The sequence below is a fragment of the Guillardia theta genome, assembly GCF_000315625.1.
Source record: "Guillardia theta CCMP2712 unplaced genomic scaffold GUITHscaffold_20, whole genome shotgun sequence".
In the NCBI taxonomy this organism is placed as follows: domain Eukaryota; class Cryptophyceae; order Pyrenomonadales; family Geminigeraceae; genus Guillardia; species Guillardia theta.
In genome coordinates, this window is record NW_005434654.1 from 347,988 (window position 1) to 366,830 (window position 18,843).

The following is an 18,843-nucleotide window of genomic DNA, read 5'->3' on the forward strand; positions in this document are numbered from 1 at the left end:
CAGGCAAGAAACAGACCCTCCCCTCCTCATTCCTGCCCTTTCTTTGCTTTCTCTTTTCGCCCTCCCTGCCTCCCTCGCTCTCCGCCCCTCTCACCTGCTCTCGGCCGCGCGCGTCGGGTCCTTCCAGCCGAAGCAGCTCGCAGCTGCTTGTCAGCTCGTCCAGCACGCGGACCCACTCTGACCCCGCACGGTCGAGCTCTTGCAGGGTATCCGGCTCTAGCGCGTCGGAGCTGGACAGGTTGACAAGCGCTGTCTTGATCTGATGCACCTGCCTCGACTTGGGACGATACGACATGACGCGAGGGAGCCTGTGATGGTCATCGTTGGCATTGACATCAGCCGAGGGAGGAGGGAGAGCGTGAAAGGGGGGCAGGGAGACAACGAAGTTGCAAAGAACCTCCAAGATTCTGTATTCACTAGTTTGCAGAAATGCCTGTCGTGCTGGGAATGTACACGATTTTTGCTTCAGCCTTCCATTGATTGCCTGACCCATGCTCTTGTCTTGCTCGGCCTTAGTCTTCAGCGCCTCAAGCTGCTCCTGCAGCGCCTTCTTGTCTGACTCAGCCTTGCTCGTGTCTTGCTCGGCCTTAGTCTTCAGCGCCTCAAGCTGCTCCTGCAGCGCCTTCTTGTCTGACTCAGCCTTGCTCGTGTCTTGCTCGGCCTTAGTCTTCAGCGCCTCAAGCTGCTCCTTGCAGCGCCTTCTTGTCTGACTCAGCCTTGCTCGTGTCTTGCTCGGCCTTAGTCTTCAGCGCCTCAAGCTGCTCTTGCAGCGCCTTTCTTGTCTGACTCAGCCTTGCTCGTGTCTTGCTCGGCCTTAGTCTCAGCGCCTCAAGCTGCTCCTGCAGCGCCTTCTTGTCTGACTCAGCCTTGCTCGTGTCTTGCTCGGCCTTAGTCTTCAGCGCCTCAAGCTGCTCCTGCAGCGCCTTCTTGTCTGACTCAGCCTTGCTCGTGTCTTGCTCGGCCTTAGTCTTCAGCGCCTCAAGCTGCTCTTGCAGCGCCTTCTTGTCTGACTCAGCCTTGCTCGTGTCTTGCTCGGCCTTAGTCTTCAGCGCCTCAAGCTGCTCCTGCAGCGCCTTCTTGTCTGACTCAGCCTTGCTCGTGTCTTGCTCGGCCTTAGTCTTCAGCGCCTCAAGCTGCTCCTGCAGCGCCTTCTTGTCTGACTCAGCCTTGCTCGTGTCTTGCTCGGCCTTAGTCTTCAGCGCCTCAAGCTGCTCCTGCAGCGCCTTCTTGTCTGACTCAGCCTTGCTCGTGTCTTGCTCGGCCTTAGTCTTCAGCGCCTCAAGCTGCTCCTGCAGCGCCTTCTTGTCTGACTCAGCCTTGCTCGTGTCTTGCTCGGCCTTAGTCTTCAGCGCCTCAAGCTGCTCCTGCAGCGCCTTCTTGTCTGACTCAGCCTTGCTCGTGTCTTGCTCGGCCTCAACCCATTTTATTTCAAGCTCTTGTGTGATCATCTTCTTTGCTTCAACCAGCTCGTTGCTTTTGATAATGAGTCTCCTTATTTTGCACTGATAAGCTATCGATCTAAGAGCAAGAAGCATTTTTCTCCCCATCTCGCACGCCTTCTTGTACACCCTCCTCTCTACCCTCGTCGCCCCCATCCAATGCTGCAACGCCTCCCCTACCGCTCGCTTCCCATGCTCCCTCGCCCTCGCCTCTCCTTGCTCCGCCGCCTGTGCTCGCCCCCTCTCCCGTATCCGCTCAGCCATCCTCCGCTGGGTCTCGGCATGCTTCTGTCCCTCCATCTCCTCGATCCTCCTCGACAACAGCCTCGGGAGGTTGTCTTTCGCCTCCGTCACTCGCTTGAACGTCTCCTCGTCTCCCCCCTTGTCCGGATGAGCCTTGAGAGACCATGTCCTGTAGAGCCTGGGAAGCAGCCCAGACAGCCGGCCTAGCTCGTCTCTGAGAGCGATGACTGAAGCGTTAGAGATGTCCTCCAGACACCCGCTGTATCCCAGGGTAGGTGCAAGGAGTCGGACTGCAGCTTGTAGATCGTCAGCCATGTGTGAGCGGGGTGAGTGGGTGTGTATGAAGGGAGCGGCAGGAGGTGTGCGGTCTCGCTGGTCTACGCGCAGAAACGTATCAGCCGATCATGATTCCTTGAACATCAGTGGTCAGGTTCTTGAAGAGCCTGATCAAGTCTGTCAGTCTTCAAGTCATCATCAGACATCCATCCTTGTCTTTCTTCTTGCTTGTGTCCCTCCAGGCTCTCCCTCCTCTCTCCACCCCCTCTCCGCCATCTCGTTTACGCACCGGGTTCAAGCCCCCGCCCTCCCCGCCCCCCAGCGCAGCAGCTAGTGCAGGGTCTTGTGGGGGTGAAAAAAAGCGCACAGCTACATACCACCCACCCCCCCTCCCAGAATCGTGTTTTTCATTTTTCTCAGCAAACACAAGTACCCCTACCCACATTTCAACAATCGAAGACCCCACCAAAGTGGTGGCAAGCGGACATTTTGTTTCCCAGCAACTACCCCTACCCCCAGTTCCCCCTTTCCCCCTTCACCCCATAACATCTACAACCCCCCCTTCTCCAACAGCCGATTCCCTTACAGCCGCCATGTCGCTTGTGAGCGTACGTGAGGGATGCGTGAAGCTGTCGTCGCAGAAGCTCCCCTCTCAGCTGGAGCACCTCGGAGACTTGATCGCACATCTCCTGCAGAGCAAGGACTTTGCCGCCAGTCTCTCTTTATCACACCGCAATCAGGTGGAACATCTCAACAATCTGCTGGCAGGTATTTCAAAGGGGTTGCTAGAACCTGTCAAGGCAAGCAAGTACTGCTCCGTGCTCATAGGAGGCAATCAAGTACGATCTAATGAGCTTGTCTCAACTATCTTCCCTGCTTCTGGCTCGATTCCCGTCTCGTTGGTGCCATCTTGTCTTATTGTAAGGGTCTATGTTCACGCTGTGGGTGATGACGATATCAAATATTTCAGTGTCTTCTCAACACGCGGAGCGAATATCACAAGTCTCAAGGAGTTGATAGCGAAGAGTTGCACATTCATTACAGACGCCCTCTCGTGTTCATCTCTCACCGCTGATCATCTGACGCTGGCTGACATACTTGGAAGAATAATGGAAGATGATGACGAGGTGGAAATGGTTCACGAGGATGTGGCAGACTGTGGATATCATGTCGCGTACATGTGCAGCCTAGAATTTCTAAACAATCTGGACAACGAGAAGGATCAAGGTAGTCCAGCGCTCCGATCCTGCTTGGAGATGATCAAGATTGCCGGCATGATCATGTCGAACACTCAGTCACCCGAGCCATCGCTTGGTGTGAGAGAACTTGATTTTGATCTCGTGAGCTGGAACACCTTCGTGCAACAACTCAATGCCGTACACCCTGCTCAGCCTGCTACGATCGATCTTCATGCTCTCCGAAATTGCTTGACTCAGTTTAAGACCACAAGGCATGACCTTTCCAAGTGCCCAGTTGAGATCAGCAGAGGCATCGAGTCTACCCTGGAGGGAATTGACTCACTCGATCCTGCTATGGTGACACATCTTGCCCTGGCTTTCAATACATTCTATCCTTATGTTCAGATCCTTGCACACAAGGATAAGCCCGTGTTTCGCTCGCAGAAAGACGCATTGGTTCAGCTACAAGATCAACTGGAACTCTATCACAACCAAAGATCAGGATGTGCCCATGCGCGGATGTCAAAATTAGAACTTGAGACCTGTCAAGAGGTATGAAACAAAGTTCCTGCATTTTTCCAATGACAATGATTCTGTTTAGGACCTGAAAAACTTTCACAACATTTTCAACAAGACCCTCGACGACTGGGCAAGAGCTTATGATTGGAAATTGAAAAATGAATTTGACAACTTCGATCAAGACATTTCAAAACAAGTCGAGCAGCTCTCGAATATCTTGCAAGTCTACAAAGAGTGCACCAAGCAAGAGGAAAAGCGGAAATCGACTTTGAAGCAATATGAGCAAGAAGCGACGACAATTCATCAAAAAGCTCAGATCGTGGTAAAGTTTAACATCCTTGTCTGTGCAAAGGTATTTTTGACGTAGTTAATGGCAGGTCGACTGTTGTCTCAACCTGGATCGACTTGCCGAGGACAATTGCTCGGATGTTGACAAGAAAATCGACCAAGAGATTGCACGATTGCAGTCCCTCAAGAAGCAGAATCAAAACCTGATGCAAGAAATTCGGAGTCGCAAACAGCGCTTGATCAACGTCAAGACTCAAGAAAGCTTGATGCATCAGAATGTCATGATGTCAGTTCGCGAGTACCTGGCATGCGCAGACATTCGGATCAAGAAGGCTGAGAAGTCTGTCGAGGCAGTCTCTTCGGTGATCGAAATGATCCCTTCGCTTGCAAGCACAGTCAACGAAGAGGTCCAAGAGTTGAATGACTACGCAGAAGATCTCAAGCGTTGCATTGCTTGCGACTTGCATGAGGCTTATGCTGGAGTACACAAGGTCTCGACCATCGACAAGATCACTCAAACAGCAACAGCAGAGATATGCCTCGACCAAGAACATGACCTGGAAAGAAAGCTTGCATTGGAAGAGACTCTACTTGATTCGGAAGACTCAGTGATTCAGAATAAGATTCAATCAATCGAATCTGATCTCAATCGTATGAAGGAGAGTCGACAGAAGTGCCTTTCAAAGATTACGAGCTTGAAAGAGAATCTTGAGACATCCAACGTCAGGTATGCCCCAGTGCTGGAGTTCTTGAGGACCAACTCTCAAAGTGTCACCCGTGACTTGCTCAAAATTGTGACCAACGAGGCGAACCTGAGAGAATGGCAAGGAGTGAGAAGAAACGAGGCCTCCATGCGAGTACTGGAAATGGTCGATGACTTCGAGAATAACTTTCGGGAAGCCTTTGAAGGCAGAGATCGACGGATCCGCGAGAACTTGGCACAAAAATATGCCGAACAAGGAAGAATCTCAATGTGAAATTCACTGAGTGCCGCGCGATTTCTGACGAAGTCCGGGATGTTGCAACCATTTCATTAAAACCACTTAGTAGCCTGTATCATTGTATCATAGTGCCGCAAAATAACCAGTACAGAACCTTGCAAAGTTGAATTACCCTACTTCCGTCGCGGTACCGTGCCAAGCCTCCGATGTTCGTGACCCGGTGACCGGGGCCCATCCCAATCGCGGCGGCCCCTCAGTAAGTTGTCGGACCGGATCGCCGCCGGTACGGGCTAGTACCGTACCCACTGCGCATTGGGTTTGGTTCTCGCTGTCTTTTCTCTTCTCGCCGTTTGGCCTGTGCGACAGTGTCAGGGTCACGCCTCCTCGACTCTCCTGATTGTCCTCGTACTGATTTTTAACTTAACTTTGAGTAAAACACTGCGCTGGGGGGCGGCCGGGCCGCCCGATCGGACTCCGGGCTACTACGGGCCGTGAATGGTCATCGCCGCCATGAGTCGCCCCCCCGGCGGCGTCACCGGGTGCCCACTCGTAACTGCAATGGAGTCCTCCCCCCGGCCCCGCCGTTATCATCTTCTAGACAGTCAGGGAGATACGTTTGAGATCTGATTCTATTTTTAGCCGCTTTTCTCAAGTTTGACTACGAGGTTTTACTCCTTCTCCTTGTTTTTTAAAAATTGCTCTATAATATTTTTATACTCCTTGAGTTTTAAAACCACCTACCCACCCCCTAGTGGCTTTTTCTCGAGGATATGGTCCTACCCACCCCAACCCATCATTTCAGTACCCCACCCTAAAAATAGCCAACTACACCCCTGTCCACTAGAGTCAAATTCAGGGTGTGCATTGCACCCTTACCACCCTTTTCACCACCACCCCCGTTGAATTTCACCAGTACCCACCTGTGTCGTCAGCGAGGTCACATACCCCACCCTCTAGTCTCCATTCCCCTGCACTAACCCCTAGTCTCGTGGAAGTTTCATATACCCCCACCCCCTCTTGTTAGGTTCATCCCACCACCCCTTTGGCATCCAGAATCCTCAACTTTCAGCGCAAGGCTCCTTTGCTGCAGTTCCCCCTCCTCTCCTTCCTTCATCAACTCCCTCCTCTCCTCTTTCGTCCAGGTTGTTCTCCTCCTCTTGCTCTCTCGCTCTCGCTTCTATTAGATCTGATCTCTCTCTCTTCAAAACCCTTTCCCCGACCCGTGTGCGCACATTTACAGCAACCCTTTGTTCAAGAGTTTTTCAATCCTTTGGCTTCCCCTTGGTCTCGTGGACAGTAGCCACTTTTGAGGAAGCATAGATCAAATTGATGACAGAGCCTCTTGGAAAGATTTAGCTGGCTATAACAGGAGTCCCACAACTTGTGAACGATTGATACCATTGAATGTGTATCGCTGATTGTGTACAGTGACTCCTTATCATTTCTGGACGATGAATCTTAATCCAAGTGTAGACCTCTTGTTTCAGGATAGTGACATTCAGTTCAATTTCGATAACTGCAAGAAACCAAAGGCTCTCATGCCTCCATCGCAAGGTCGCAGAGCAAGGCCTAAGCGGCTGGCAAGACACGCCACGGAGGCGGACCGAGAAAAGGAGAGACTGGGAAAGATCGCTGAGAGGGAGCGAACGAGGGTGCTGCTGGAGAAGCTCGACCCGCTGGTGCCGCTGACCAAACAACCTGCGCCGTCCTCGAGGGGGAGCCTGCGAACGAAGCGAACGCTGATCGACCTGTACGAGGATGCGATAGCGCACCTTCAGAGCATACGATGTGAGGACATGAAGAAGCCCTCCAAGCGGATGAGGGATGGAGCATGTCACTTGTCGCTGACAGTGTATCGGGAGGGGTTAATGATGAGCGACACGATGCTGTGCTTGGAGCTGCTGCTGCCAGACACGCGGGTCGTGCGGGCCAGCAGAGGGCTGGAGCAGCTGTACCTCGGGCTGACTCGAGCTAACATTGCGGGAGAGAAGTTTGCGCACTTCTTTCATCCCGAGGACCTTCAGCATGCGAGGGCTCACCTGCAAGCGACCGGGATGCTGCCGTTGCAGTTTGTTGCGCGAGTGATTGCGATTGATGCAAGCCGGCAAGGAAGCATGCTGAATGTGAGGTTTGACGCAGCGTATCCGAATGCGATAGAGGGCAGGATGGTCTACATGCTGAGCTTGCTGTCGAGCCCCTCGTGGACGTGCTCGGCGAGCTGGGACGGCTTGTCGGAAGTGTCAGGCGTGTACGAGCTGGTGAGCGACAGGTCCACATCGCACTACCTGACGGACTGCGCGCTGAACCGGGTGGGAGCTGTGGGAGGCTTTCACTTGGGGCTGAACGCGTTTGGGAGCTGCGAGATGTCGAGCTCAGCGATCAGTCGGCTGATGAGTCGGATAGGAGCGACCTACAGCATTCTCAGTCGGAAAGCCAGTGGCCTACTAGAGCGCATTGCTCAGGTGCACTATGTCTTGGATCTTTCATCAGAGATCCCGGTCATCTGCATTCACGTGCGGCTGAGGCTGCCAAACGTGTTCGGGACTTTCAAGACGCCTTGGTCGAAGGTGCTCACGGCAACGTGCGATGGATCGCCAGCCGATGGACTGATGAGATTTCCTGGTACGGCGATGGGGTTTCTGGTCCATCGAAACGTTCCAGGTCAGCTCTCGGTGCTCTACTACAAGCGAGATGGAGACACCTGGCGGATCTTTCACCATCGCCTTTACCGATTCAATTCGGACTCCGTGACTTTGAGCGGCGAAGTCTTCACCTACCTCGGAGAAGATCCTTTCCCTTACTCCCTTCACTTCCGCAAGGTCGAGGAGGCCGACCGCACCATCTTAGCTGCTACAGAGCTTTCGTGATGGCTGACGGGCGAGGAAGAGGGGGAGAGAAGGGAGTTTTGCTGGAAGGGTCAGGCGGGGAGTCAGAGCAGGTGGAGGGATGGGATGTGACGATCGAGGAGGTGTTATCACCTTGAGGGTGTACAGAAGCTGTGTCATATGTGCTATTGGTCAAAGAGGTCAAAGAGAATGTGTACAGGTTAAGTTGTCAATTATTACAGAACTGTAACGATGAACCTTGTCAATCTCATCTTTGATCTTTGTGAAAAGAACAAGCGTGTACTTCTATTCGCTCACTGTTGCATCGCTAGTGTTCTTCACTTTCTTGACCTCGGCCTTCTGGCTCTTAATCTGAATCTCTAGTGGAACCACCTCCATTGAAAGAACCTTGACCAGCCTGTTGACAAAAATGTGAATGGACGATCATAGTGGTATTCAATGCTGTGCGTACTTGCTTTCATCATCAAAGATGCAGGTCATCGCAGTACAGTCCAGGTAGAACGGGTACTCCTGCGGCATGCGATCACGGTTCCTACTGCCATTGACTGCATCACGTAGCAGACCTGACCCGCACACGACTCCTTGCGATACACAGACCGCGGATCAGCTTGTAAGACCTCATCATCTCGTTAGGATCCAGCAAGTCGACAACTGGTCGTCACCTGGATGGCAGCTTGTCGAAGGCACTCCCAGGTCTCTATCATCCTGGGTTGCTTGTGTTCCTTCTGTATGTCTTCAAACTGTCTTTCAGCCTGCAAGTCCTAATGACATGGCATGCCTCGTGTGCATTGCCGTTTACCTCCTCCGTGAACTCAACTCTCAAGATCGGTTGTGCGCTGGGAACACACCAACTTGGATACCTGAGCATTAACAAGTTCAGTACACAACCCCACTGCCGCTCCGAGCATGCCTGAGAGATTTTCCTTCCAACGAGAGCTTGTGCGCTAACTCAACACCAAAGTCTTGAGAGCCGTCTGGACCGTTCTGTACGTTTCAACTTTTCAGCATCAAAATTCCTCGCTTCGTTGTTCTCACCGCATACGGCGCATCATAACAGGGGATGTAAGGTTTGATGTCGATCACAGGCGTTCCTTCAACAAGGTCCACACCTGACAGCTCCAGGGTCCTTCCCTCCACCTTGAAGACCTCAGGTTCAGAAAGGAGCGACGGAGTCATATCGACTAATATCCCACCTTCTCGAGCTTGCAGAGTGAGATTCCGATGGGGTAAGGACGATGAGGCGAACGAGTAGCAAACACGCCCTTGGAGGCACCAAGGAGTCTAGGAGGATAGATGTGAGGTCTTGGGCAGTAGTTCGTGCCATTCCCGTCGAAGACGAAAAGAATCCACACGTGAGAGAAATCCTGACGATGACAGACGTCAACATTGACCTGGTAGAAACACCCCTTCGCTAGGATGGAACACTTACCTCCAATCCCTCCAGTGAATGATGGGGATTGGTTCCAAAGACAATGTCGATCTTAGCGCGAGAGGATGGAACAACTGATCCTTGCCTTGGACATCCGTTCCTTCGTGGGAAGCATGATTTAACATGCGCAATCGGCATCATGGTGAGGGCTGGCATCACAACCTTGGGGTCCCACGTCCTCTCCTCGTAGCAATCCTCCTCCACTCTCCCACCTTGCGCTAATTTTCCTTTTCTCACTCGAGGAAGATTTTCATTTCGTTTCCTCCGCTCATACCGCTTTCCCTTCTCTCCTGGCCAGAGGTTCTGCGACGAAAGCCCTTCCATGCTCGTCGCGCTTCCCTTCATGCTCTGTAGAGGACGAGGACCGACATCCATCTTCTCTTCTGTAGTCTCGACACAACAGCAATCACTACATGCCTGCTCGCAGCTACGACAAGACGCTTTCTCCAGGAAGGCGTGCTCAGCTCCAAAAGGAATTTCCAGAGTAGGATCGTTGAAGACCTGTTTCAGGCTGGACTCAATGTCCAGCACGCGCTTCCTGGTCTCAATCAAACTCGAGATGAGGCCTTTCAGCACGCTTCCGTTAGCAGCCTGCATGCTGTATGCCCAAGGCTACCCTGCTGAAAGTGCACTGGAACCTGGGCTAGTCCGTTGCTCTCCTTCTCCTGCTCTCGATCGTCTCGTCCGTGTCCTTTGGCACTTTATGGATCGTCTGGTATTGGACAGTTCAGGTTGCTCTTTCCCTCCTGTCTCCTCTCCTCTCCTCCTCCTCCTCTCCCCTCTCGCGCCTCCTTCCCAGCGCCATGGCCGAATCGCACCTGCGAAATCGCACGTGTAATTGAGAGGGGTTGGCCTGTCCTGATCAGACGGTGACGAACTAAAGTACTGAGTGGCAGTGAGCCGGCCGTGGCCGGCCGGCCCGTCCGGCGAGTGGTGGTCAAAGGTATTGTCAAAACGTGGTCAAAGGTGGTCAAAAAATTACAGGGGCCCAGCGGGTGTAGGAGCAATGGTGGGGAAGGTTGGGCAAGATGGAGTTGGGCGCGGGGGGGGACCAGGAAGAAGGGAGGGAGAGGAGGGAGAGGAGGATGATGACGGAGGGCTCGAAGAAGATGAGCTGAGGGAGGAGAATTCGGTGAAGCCGATGGGTGAGACTGGACCCCACGAGAAGAAGTCGGAAGTAGCACGGCGGCTGATAGTGGACTCAGACATCGAGGAAGAGAACCCGGACGGGAGACATGGGCATCAAGGCACAGGCTCTGTGCCCTGTGATGGTTCAACGAGGAATTCTCACGCAGATCATGCGGAGTTGCTTCAAAGCTGGCTCAGTCCAGGAAAGAACGGCAGGCCGCAGGGTTCTTCGCTGCCACAGATTTTGATGGTCACCCTGTTTGCGAGGTCCTTCCTGTCTTATGACTATCTTTCTCTTGGATTCGCCGCATTGTTCCTTGCAGCAGTTCCTGTCATGTCCACCAGGGCAGGAGGGCTGAGGCTACCTTCCATCAGGGGGAGGGTATACGAGATCAACTTGAAGAAGGTTTTCTGCCTGGTAAACGCCCTCTGGTCCCTGATAACGATCATCTTCGATGTGGCTAAGTTGGCTGGGATGAACATCATCACGAGCTCAGAGTCTTCGGCTGATGAGAAGCTCTTCTGGATTCTGTGCTCAATTACACTGGACGCCCTCGCAGGGACCAGTGGGGTCAGAATCTTGTTTTCCCTGCAGGCATGTACGCAGGTGCACACGTTGTTCTCGGCTTCGTCGAAGATCTCTTACTGGGTGTACTTGCTGATGGCCGTGTCCTCACTGTTGAATCCAACCATCATCACAGTCATTTACTACCTGTTCAGTCTTGTTCTGATACTGCAGTGGGTCAGTCGTGGTGAATTCAGCTTTCAGAGCACAACATATGTGTCCACTCTCAAGGTATACACTGGAATCCATCTCTTTGTGACCTACAGCTTTGCCATCTCTGTGCTTCGTTTCCAAGACAGCAACGCACCTCAGCTCGAGAAGATGTTTGGGTTCTATCCTTTCGATGGCTGGACCTGGTCAAAGTGGGTCAGCAACTCGTTCCTGCTCGGCTTGTACTGCATGAATTTCTCTCCTGCCAGTCACGAGCAAGGTCAGGAGAACAGGATGTCGAGCAGGGGAGAGACCAACGTCATTCACCTTCCAAACCTGCGCACTCCTCTCATCGCGAGCAGGCCGCATGAGAGTCCCGCAGTCGATCCCCCAGGCGAGGGAGGCGAGGATCAGGCAGAGGAGAAGAGGCGGCAAGTCAGCTTCTCGCCAGAGCAAGAGGAGGTGGTTGCTGCCGCAGACGAGGATGTTCCGCCCAGCCCCTCGATCGGATGGCAGAAATACCTTCTGGACTATCTCCCCCAGCTCCTCAGCGCTGTCCTGATGTTGTGGCCTGTCCTGCTGCCGAGCTTCCTGTCAGTGGTTTTGTTTGCCGCCTCGTTGTTCCTGTTTGCGATGGGATCAACACAGAGGTAACGAGCTGAGAAGAATGAGCTGGTTGCGATCTGACTCGTTGGCAGGGATGTCAGATGCCTGCTCACTTTTCAGCGAACGACACGAGTCGTCATGATCTACATCTCCGCCATCATCTTCGTTCAGTTCATGTTTCAAATCACTTCGTCGGATGTACGCAAAGAATGCTCGAACACGACGAGCACGTCCGACATATCGATCGTGCAGACCATTGGTCTCGTGGATTACAAGGATTGCTGCTGGAGATCGCCGAATATCTGGCCCCGATGCATGGGGGTAAAAGAAGTAATGCTGCAGCTGTTCATCTTCCAGATGATGTTTGTTTGTCAAATGTTGTCATCCCGCTACACCAGAGAAGGAACGGTTGAAACGAGGGCCCCAAGCACTCCGGCTTCTGTGGCTGAAGAGAAAGACCGCTTCTTGTACTGGAGGGTTTTCTTCCACCTCAATTGGATCCTCACAATCGTTCTTCTCTTCTATGACAGTCTCCTTTTCTTAGACCTTCAGGTTGTCTTGTCTCGGAATGAGGAGGAAGTAACACTCTACTCCAGCGACTCAGCCGCCTGATCTTGGCAATCTATTTGTGCCTTGTCTCTCCGAGGTTTTGCCCTGATGATCCGAATTCAATGCTCTAATTACTTTATCTCTTTCCCTGTTCCTTCTGCACATCCTCCTCGCCTTCCTTACCCTTTGTCCTCCTTTCCTTGTGTCTTGCTGCCCTTTCTCCTTCACTTCATTCCTGCTCTCGCCTTGTCCCCTCTGCAGCCCGAGCGTTTGGATCGTCGGCTTCGGGGGAGTGGGAGTGATGTGCCTGTTGGACTACGTCTGGCACTTCCCAATCTTGATGGCCTTGGAGGTAACCTGGCACGTCCTGTCTCCGGCCTGACTCCTTCCCTACGGCAGGTCCTGGGCCTCGGGATCAGCAGGGAGAAGCCGCTGTGGGCGTGGGAGGCGATCGGGGGGAGCTTGTTGATCTATGTGCTTCTCGTGCAGCAGTTTCACCTTGCCAAGTTGAAGCTGCGGCTGGAGTGTCTAGAGCAGCAGTGGATCTTCGTGGAGGAGGACGAGGGTGAGGCTGCTGCCTGTCCTGTGTGCTCTTGACAGCGAGGAAGCAGCGGCAGAAGGAAGTGAAGGCCAGCTGGTGCTCTCCGATGAAGCGGCGCAGCAGGCAGGGCCGGAGCGTCAAGTCGTCCTGGACTTCCAAGAAATGTGAGGGAGAGGTGGGAGAGGAGTGGGTTGTGATGGTTGTGTGGAGCAGAAGCAAGAGGAGGCCGGACAGCAGCGACAAGTCCTGGGCCCACTCGATGATCGTCGCATACCGGGAGATGCAGCTGAATGTGATGCCGCAGACTGAGACCCCTGTGACTGCTCTTCTGACCCGTTGCCCTCCTCTTGCAGGTCAGGAACTCGTGGAATCTTGTCGGGTTTGTGTGTGTCTACCTCCTGATCCTCCTGTACGGGATGGGATGCTACATGAAGCTGCGATGGTGGATGGGGGAGAGGGACATCCACATGACGGTTGACGTCATCGTTTACCTCCTCGTCTCCTTCTTCTTCCTCCTCGTCCACTCTCTCTTCGGGTGGAAGCTCGACGGCCTTGAGATCGCGCACAGGATGTGGTAAGGGAGACTGAGAGGCGACTCGCTGCCTCACTCTCTCAGAGTTTCCCTGCTCCTGCTCCTGCTCCTGCTCCTGCTCCTGCTTCTTACCGAACCCCCCCCCCCCTCCGCCCCTTTTCTTCTCCTTTTTCTCTTCCTTTTGTTCCTCCCTCTTCTTCCTCCGCCTCGTACTGATGAACTTCTCTCCTCTGCTTCCCTCTAGGTATCTCATGTTCCCCGTCGCTGTGCTGATCTTGATCCTCCGCTACGTCGGCAACATGAGGGTGGTCAACAACTTCATCTCCCGGTGAGGAGGGAGGAGCTGCTGCTTCCTCGAGTCTCACTCTACATCGCAGCTATGTCGATGCATGCACCATGACTGACCTCGGGCTGGCGCTCAAGGACGAGGAGGAGGATTTCTCTCCCGACCTTCTCGGTGACGCTATCCTGGTCGCCGTCTTGGGAGGTCAGGCTCGTCGGTTCTCCAAGGCGGCAGCTGCGCAGGCAGCAGCGGTGATGCGGTCCAAGTGGATTCTTGCATGGAATGAGCTTCTCTTCCTCTTTGGGGTCATGAGCTTGCATCTCTCCTTGTACTACGCGGGCAGCCGCGATCAGTCCGTCCTCTCCTTTCTCTACGTCCTCCTCAACGTTGTCTTCCTGCTCCAGCCCTGCTGGGTCAGGAGATGGTACATCCTCCCCCTCCTGCTGGCGCAGGCGATCTGCGTGCTCAAGGCTCTCGTGCAGTTCTGCAACTTGCAGGGGTGGATGAGGAGGGTGGATGAGGATTGCTTCAGGAGCGAGCAGAGGAGCTTGTGCGACTGGGTTGGGGTAGACGTGAAGGAGATCTCTCAACCGGATTTCATGCCTGACATGCTGCATGCTGACGTCTTGGTCATGGTCGCGTCCATCGTGTGCGCCATCAGCTTCCGGCTCAAGGAAGAGGACTGCAGCGAGCACCTGAGCTTCCTCGGCAGCATCTCCACGACAGTCACCTTCAAGATGATCGTCGCCTCCCTCCTCCTCTCCTCCCACGTGGCGCAGGACATGCTCTGCCTGCTCTCACTATGCGCCTTCCTGGTCTCCTGCTACTTCATCACAGAGACGTACGTGCGGCGCTCCTGGTGGGTCTACATCAAGTTGTTCTTCGCCTTCCTGCTGGTGGTGCACAGGGTTACAGTCACCATGTTCTACGCTCCCTTCCCCAACGTCTTCGGCTCTTTCCAGCTCTCCTGTATCAACTTCTGGTTCGGCATCATCCCAGGGTGGCAGGTGGATGAGGAGCTGATCAACCTCGCCGTCTTCATCCCCATGCTGTTCATCTCTCTCCACGAGACGCGTCTGCTCCAGTCGGACGAGAGGCACAGCAGGAGGCTTCATTCGAGGAGCGCCGAGTCCAAGAACCTCTCCGTCTTCCCGCTCGGCGACGAGGAGGGGAAAGTTGAACCTGACGCTCAGAGCATCGGGCGCGAGTCGAGCATCCTGAGCCCGACGATCTGGATCTCATGGACGACGGCACAGGTTGCACCCTCCCTCCCTTCTCTCCTTCTTCCCCTTTCTCGTCCTCGTCCTCATCCTCGTCCTCGTCCTCGTCTCCTCTTCCACCTCTTCTTCCTCCTTGCACTTCACCTTCTCTCAACTTTCTCCCTCCTCCTTTCCCCTTCCTCTCTTCTCCTCACGCTCTCAACAGATCCTCATCGGCATCGCCCTCCTCGTCTTCTTCGGCCTCTTCTCCGGGTCACTCAGGTCGAGCAGCAGTCGCTTGCCCCTGTCGTCATCGTCTGGACCATCCTCCTCGCCCTCTACCTCCAGTCCTGCATCCGCAAGCTCTGCCAGCGTCTCCAGTTCCTCCTCTGCATCCTCCTCGTCCTCGATGCCATCTTTCAGATCCCCATCTCCATCTTCTACGAGCAGAACAACCGCTTCCTCCCGGAGCCGCACGCCAGCTCCTACAACACCTCAGGTGCCGTCGTCTACCACGACGTCTGCCTCAGCAACGCCACCGCCCTCTCGAGGATGGCGCAGGCAGCTGGGGTCAGCATATCCCGCGGCTCCGTCGCACTCTCCCCCATCGTTGCCTTCCTCGTCCTCCTGCTCCTCCAGTACCTCCTCCAGTCCGACTGGTACCAGACGCTGGAGGAGGAGGTGCTTGCCGAATCGAAGTTCGCCCACCAGCGGGGGGACGAGTGGATCAGCGCGGAGAGAAGGAGGCGGGCTGCCGCCATCGCAGCCGGCCGGGCGGCGCTGAAGAGGAGCCGGCAGAGGGTGCAGGAGCTTCGCTCCCTGATCTCGACGACTATGCGGGAAGCAGATCGGGGGAGCATGTTGTGGAACACAACACCTACGGGCCAGTCGACGATGAAGTCAGCTGCCGCAAATTTCATCGAGACCCTGCAGAGGGAGTCATCCTCCGCCTTTACTGACGTGCCGGGGGAGAGGAATCAGTCGGACCAGTCGTCAAGCTCGGAGGAGGAGGAGGAGAGGGGGAGGTCCTGGCTGTCGTTTCTGGCTCGTTGGATCCTCCTCCTCCTCCTGCGCATCTTTGACGTCTCAGAAGGTAAAATCTTGTACTACCAGTCGAAGTCCTTTTGTTGCCCTCCTTCCTCCTCCTTTCTCCCTCCACCTTCCTCCTTCCTCCTTCCCCCTTCCCCCTTCCTCCTTCCTCCTTCCCCCTTCCTCCTTCCTCCTTCCCCCTTCCTCCTTCCCTCTCCGTCTTCTCTCTCCCTCCTGTCCCTCGTTCCCTTGCTCCTTCCCTCCCTCCTCCCTCCTCCCTCTCCTCCTCTCGCTTACCATCACCCTGACACCATCGAGCAGGTCAGAGCGCGACCAAGAGGGAGCCGTCCCGCAGCCTCTCGCAGCTGTGGAGTGAAGTCTGTCAGAACTGCGCCGCCTGGTTCAGCACCCGCACCCACCTCACCTGCTACGCTGCTCTTGTGCTCTACCATGCTCTCCACTGCAACCCTGCCAGCAGCCTCCTCCTCCTCTTCACCCTGTGCATGGCGGCGCTGCAGGAGCCCTTCCCAGCTCGCTGGTACTGGAATGTTGCGATGCTCTACCTCTCAGCGCTCATCGCTCTCAAGACCTCCCTCCAGCTACTGCAGAGCAGGGTCTGCGAGGGGGGAGGAAGCAGCACGTGGGAATGCGACTTCTTCTTCCCTGCCTGGAGAGACTTCGCGGGCGAATGGAACAACTTGGGCTTCTTCGAGTTCGCTACCCTCCTCGTCCTCGTCGCTCATCGCGCCAACATGCAGCACCGCGGCTTGTAAGAACAACACCCTGTCTCCTCACTGCTGGCAGCTTGCCTTACATCCTCACCTAAAGTCTCCTCATGCTCTATCTTCTTCCCTTCTTCCCCCACCTCCTCTCCATCTCACCTCCTCCCTGTCTCCCTTCCTCTCCCTCCTTCTCTCCTTCTCACCTCCTCTCCGTCCCCTTCCTCTCCCTCCTCTCTCCATCTCTCGCCTTTCTCCTCTGTTCTTCTGCTCCGCTCTTGCTGCTGCTTCTTCTCAGTGCCTTGCAGGTGGCGAGATATTGGTCCAGACGATCTCAAACCAGATGAAGATCAGCTGCGTGAAGAATCTCCGCAGGTGCGACGGCGATCCTCCTCCTCACCACCACCACTTTCTCCTCCTCACCACCACAACTTTCTCCTTCTCTATCCCTCCCTCCTTCATAGGTTTCAATCGCTCTCCTTATCGTTCTTGTTCGAGAACGTAATTGACCTAGTTGCGTTTGTTTTCCACTGCTTGCCTGCTCAATCCCCTCCCCCTCCCCTCCCTCCCCTCCCTCCCCTCCTCCCCTCCTCCCCTCCTCCCCTCCTCCCCTCCTCCCTCCTCCCTCCCTCCTCGTTGCTCATATCGTGATTGTCTCAACTTTTGCAGGAGAACGTCAAGGATGTCCCAGAAGGGCTCAACATCCTCGCCAGCAAGCCTCTGCGCCAGTCGCTCGCCCAGGGCAGCCTCCACTCTCCCGTCCCCTCCCCCGCCAAGAGCCGCAAGTCAGACAAGAGCCCTTCCGCCCGCACGGCCACCGACAGCGGCACGAAGAGCAAGGAGCGGAGCTCGTCCATGGTGTGGATCCCTGACCACTCGCTGGGGGAACGGGGTTGGCATCGACCTGTACATGCTGACCGTCTCCCCGGAGCTCCTCTCCCTCCTCGCATTCTTCGTTGGCCTCGTCCTCTCCGGCTCCGGCTCCGACAGCAAGCTGCACACCGTGCTGCAAGGGAGCGTGGTGGACTGGCAGACGCTCAGCTGGGTATTCCTTGCCTTCCTGCAATTCGTCCTCATCGTCCTGGACCGCGTCCTCTACCTCCGGAGGTCTATCAGGGTCAAGACGATCGTGCAGCTCGTTACCCTCCTCTTCTTCTTCTCCCTGCTCTTCATGCGCATGCGGCAGCCTTGGCTCACGGACAACTTCGCCTTCATCCTCATCCTCTACTTCTTCAAGTGCTGGTACTGGATCGCGTCTGCTATCCAGATCAGGAGGGGATATCCCATCATGACAGGCGGCAACGTGTTCTTCCGTGACTTCTCTTTCGTCAACTTCGTCCTCTACATCGCCTACTCCGGCACTCCGTTCCTCCACGACATGAGGAGCATGCTCGACTGGACCTGCACAGCCACGACCCTCGACTTCTTCCAGTGGATGAGGATGGAGAACATTTACGCCGTCCTCTTCCAGCGGGAAGTCACCCTGTCGTACAGGAGGAAGCTCGGGCGAGCCTTCGGCTTCGCTCAGCCATGGCAGATCAAGCTCTACACCGGCGTACTCTACTTCGCCGGCCTCGCCCTCGTCATCTGGGGCCCGCTGCTCGTCTCTGTGGTCTCCTCCAAGTATGCCTCCCCGAAGACTGTCCCCATCATCGGGGTCAGCATGGAGATCTCGCTAGCAACCTCCATGGGCGACGTCTTCTCCCTCTCCTCCCTCTCCGCCTTCGAGCAAGTGCCTGTGCTCGTCTCCGACGATTGTCCCTCCGGCCCCTTCTATGACGTCACTTCCTGGCTTCCTCCTGAACCCCAGGACAGCGCCGTCCAGTCCCTCCAAGCAGAGTGCGTGATGAAGGACAGCTTCGCCAAGATCTTCATGTCCTCTGAGAGTGACGTGTGGCTGCCCACACCCAAGAGGAAGAAGCAGCTCATGGACGCCCTCGCGTCCAACGGCACCGCCATATCTCTCCTCGTCCAGGTCTCCTCCTCCTCCTCCTCCTCCTCATCATCATCATCATCATCATCATCATGATCATCTCTTCTTCTTCTTCTTCTTCTTCATCATCATCATCATCATCATCATCATCATCATCCTTCTCGCTACCTCCTGACGCGCAACCTCCAGCTCGTCTACACGCGCAACACCAGCGGGATAACGCAGAGCTCGGGGCAAGGGACGCAGTTTCAGACCTCAGTGATGCAGGAGCATCGTAGTACATCCCTCACCGACGCTGGTTGAACCTCCTACCTCTCCTTCCTGCTCTGTTTCTTTTCTTCCCTTGGATGCTTTCTCCTCCCATGCACTCCCTCCTTCACTTTCCTTCTTGCCCTGTTCCTCCTGACGTCCATTTCTCTCCTCTCTTCCTCTCCTTCCTCCTCCTCTCCC

General features: G+C 54.9%; 6 protein-coding genes across 6 annotated transcripts in view; 3 read left to right on the forward strand and 3 right to left on the reverse strand.

Moving 5' to 3' along the window:
• Positions 1 to 857: 857 nt before the first annotated feature.
• GUITHDRAFT_53373 (hypothetical protein) lies at positions 858 to 1,271 on the reverse strand (the record flags this gene model as incomplete). Its single annotated transcript, XM_005835697.1, has 1 exon — positions 858 to 1,271. A coding segment is annotated over one exon (414 nt), but the record flags the coding sequence as incomplete, so codon positions are not given.
• Positions 1,272 to 3,538: 2,267 nt separating this feature from the next.
• Positions 3,539 to 4,997, forward strand: GUITHDRAFT_151683 (hypothetical protein). Its single transcript, XM_005835698.1, has 3 exons — positions 3,539 to 3,688; positions 3,738 to 3,977; positions 4,033 to 4,997. Exons 1-3 carry the CDS (start codon positions 3,656 to 3,658, stop codon positions 4,918 to 4,920), a joined length of 1,161 nt encoding a protein of 386 aa, XP_005835755.1. The 5' UTR covers positions 3,539 to 3,655; the 3' UTR covers positions 4,921 to 4,997.
• A 1,338-nt stretch (positions 4,998 to 6,335) lies between these two features.
• Positions 6,336 to 7,751, forward strand: GUITHDRAFT_136446 (hypothetical protein; the record flags this gene model as incomplete). Its single annotated transcript, XM_005835699.1, has 1 exon — positions 6,336 to 7,751. One exon carries the CDS (start codon positions 6,336 to 6,338, stop codon positions 7,749 to 7,751), a length of 1,416 nt encoding a protein of 471 aa, XP_005835756.1.
• A 1,035-nt stretch (positions 7,752 to 8,786) lies between these two features.
• Positions 8,787 to 9,411, reverse strand: GUITHDRAFT_55947 (hypothetical protein; the record flags this gene model as incomplete). Its single annotated transcript, XM_005835700.1, has 3 exons — positions 8,787 to 8,876; positions 8,924 to 9,094; positions 9,160 to 9,411. Coding segments are annotated over 3 exons (513 nt in total), but the record flags the coding sequence as incomplete, so codon positions are not given.
• An 8,097-nt stretch (positions 9,412 to 17,508) lies between these two features.
• On the forward strand, positions 17,509 to 18,135 carry GUITHDRAFT_43070 (hypothetical protein; the record flags this gene model as incomplete). The annotated part of the gene is made up of 1 exon (XM_005835701.1): positions 17,509 to 18,135. A coding segment is annotated over one exon (627 nt), but the record flags the coding sequence as incomplete, so codon positions are not given.
• A 491-nt stretch (positions 18,136 to 18,626) lies between these two features.
• GUITHDRAFT_151684 (hypothetical protein) overlaps positions 18,627 to 18,843 on the reverse strand; it is a 2,202-nt gene continuing 1,985 nt past the window's right edge. Inside the window, exon 5 of the mRNA XM_005835702.1 lies at positions 18,627 to 18,691. The gene's annotated coding sequence lies outside the window, so the exon portion shown is untranslated. The remainder of the gene's footprint in view (positions 18,692 to 18,843) is intronic.

Excerpts from the sequence above, each read along its gene's own strand:
- GUITHDRAFT_151683 (XM_005835698.1), top strand. The coding sequence starts at position 3,656 with ATGTCAAAATTAGAACTTGAGACCTGTCAAGAG. Across the intron at positions 3,689-3,737 it reads AACTTGAGACCTGTCAAGAG|GACCTGAAAAACTTTCACAA; the intron begins GTATGAAACAAA and ends GATTCTGTTTAG. Across the intron at positions 3,978-4,032 it reads ATCAAAAAGCTCAGATCGTG|GTCGACTGTTGTCTCAACCT; the intron begins GTAAAGTTTAAC and ends AGTTAATGGCAG.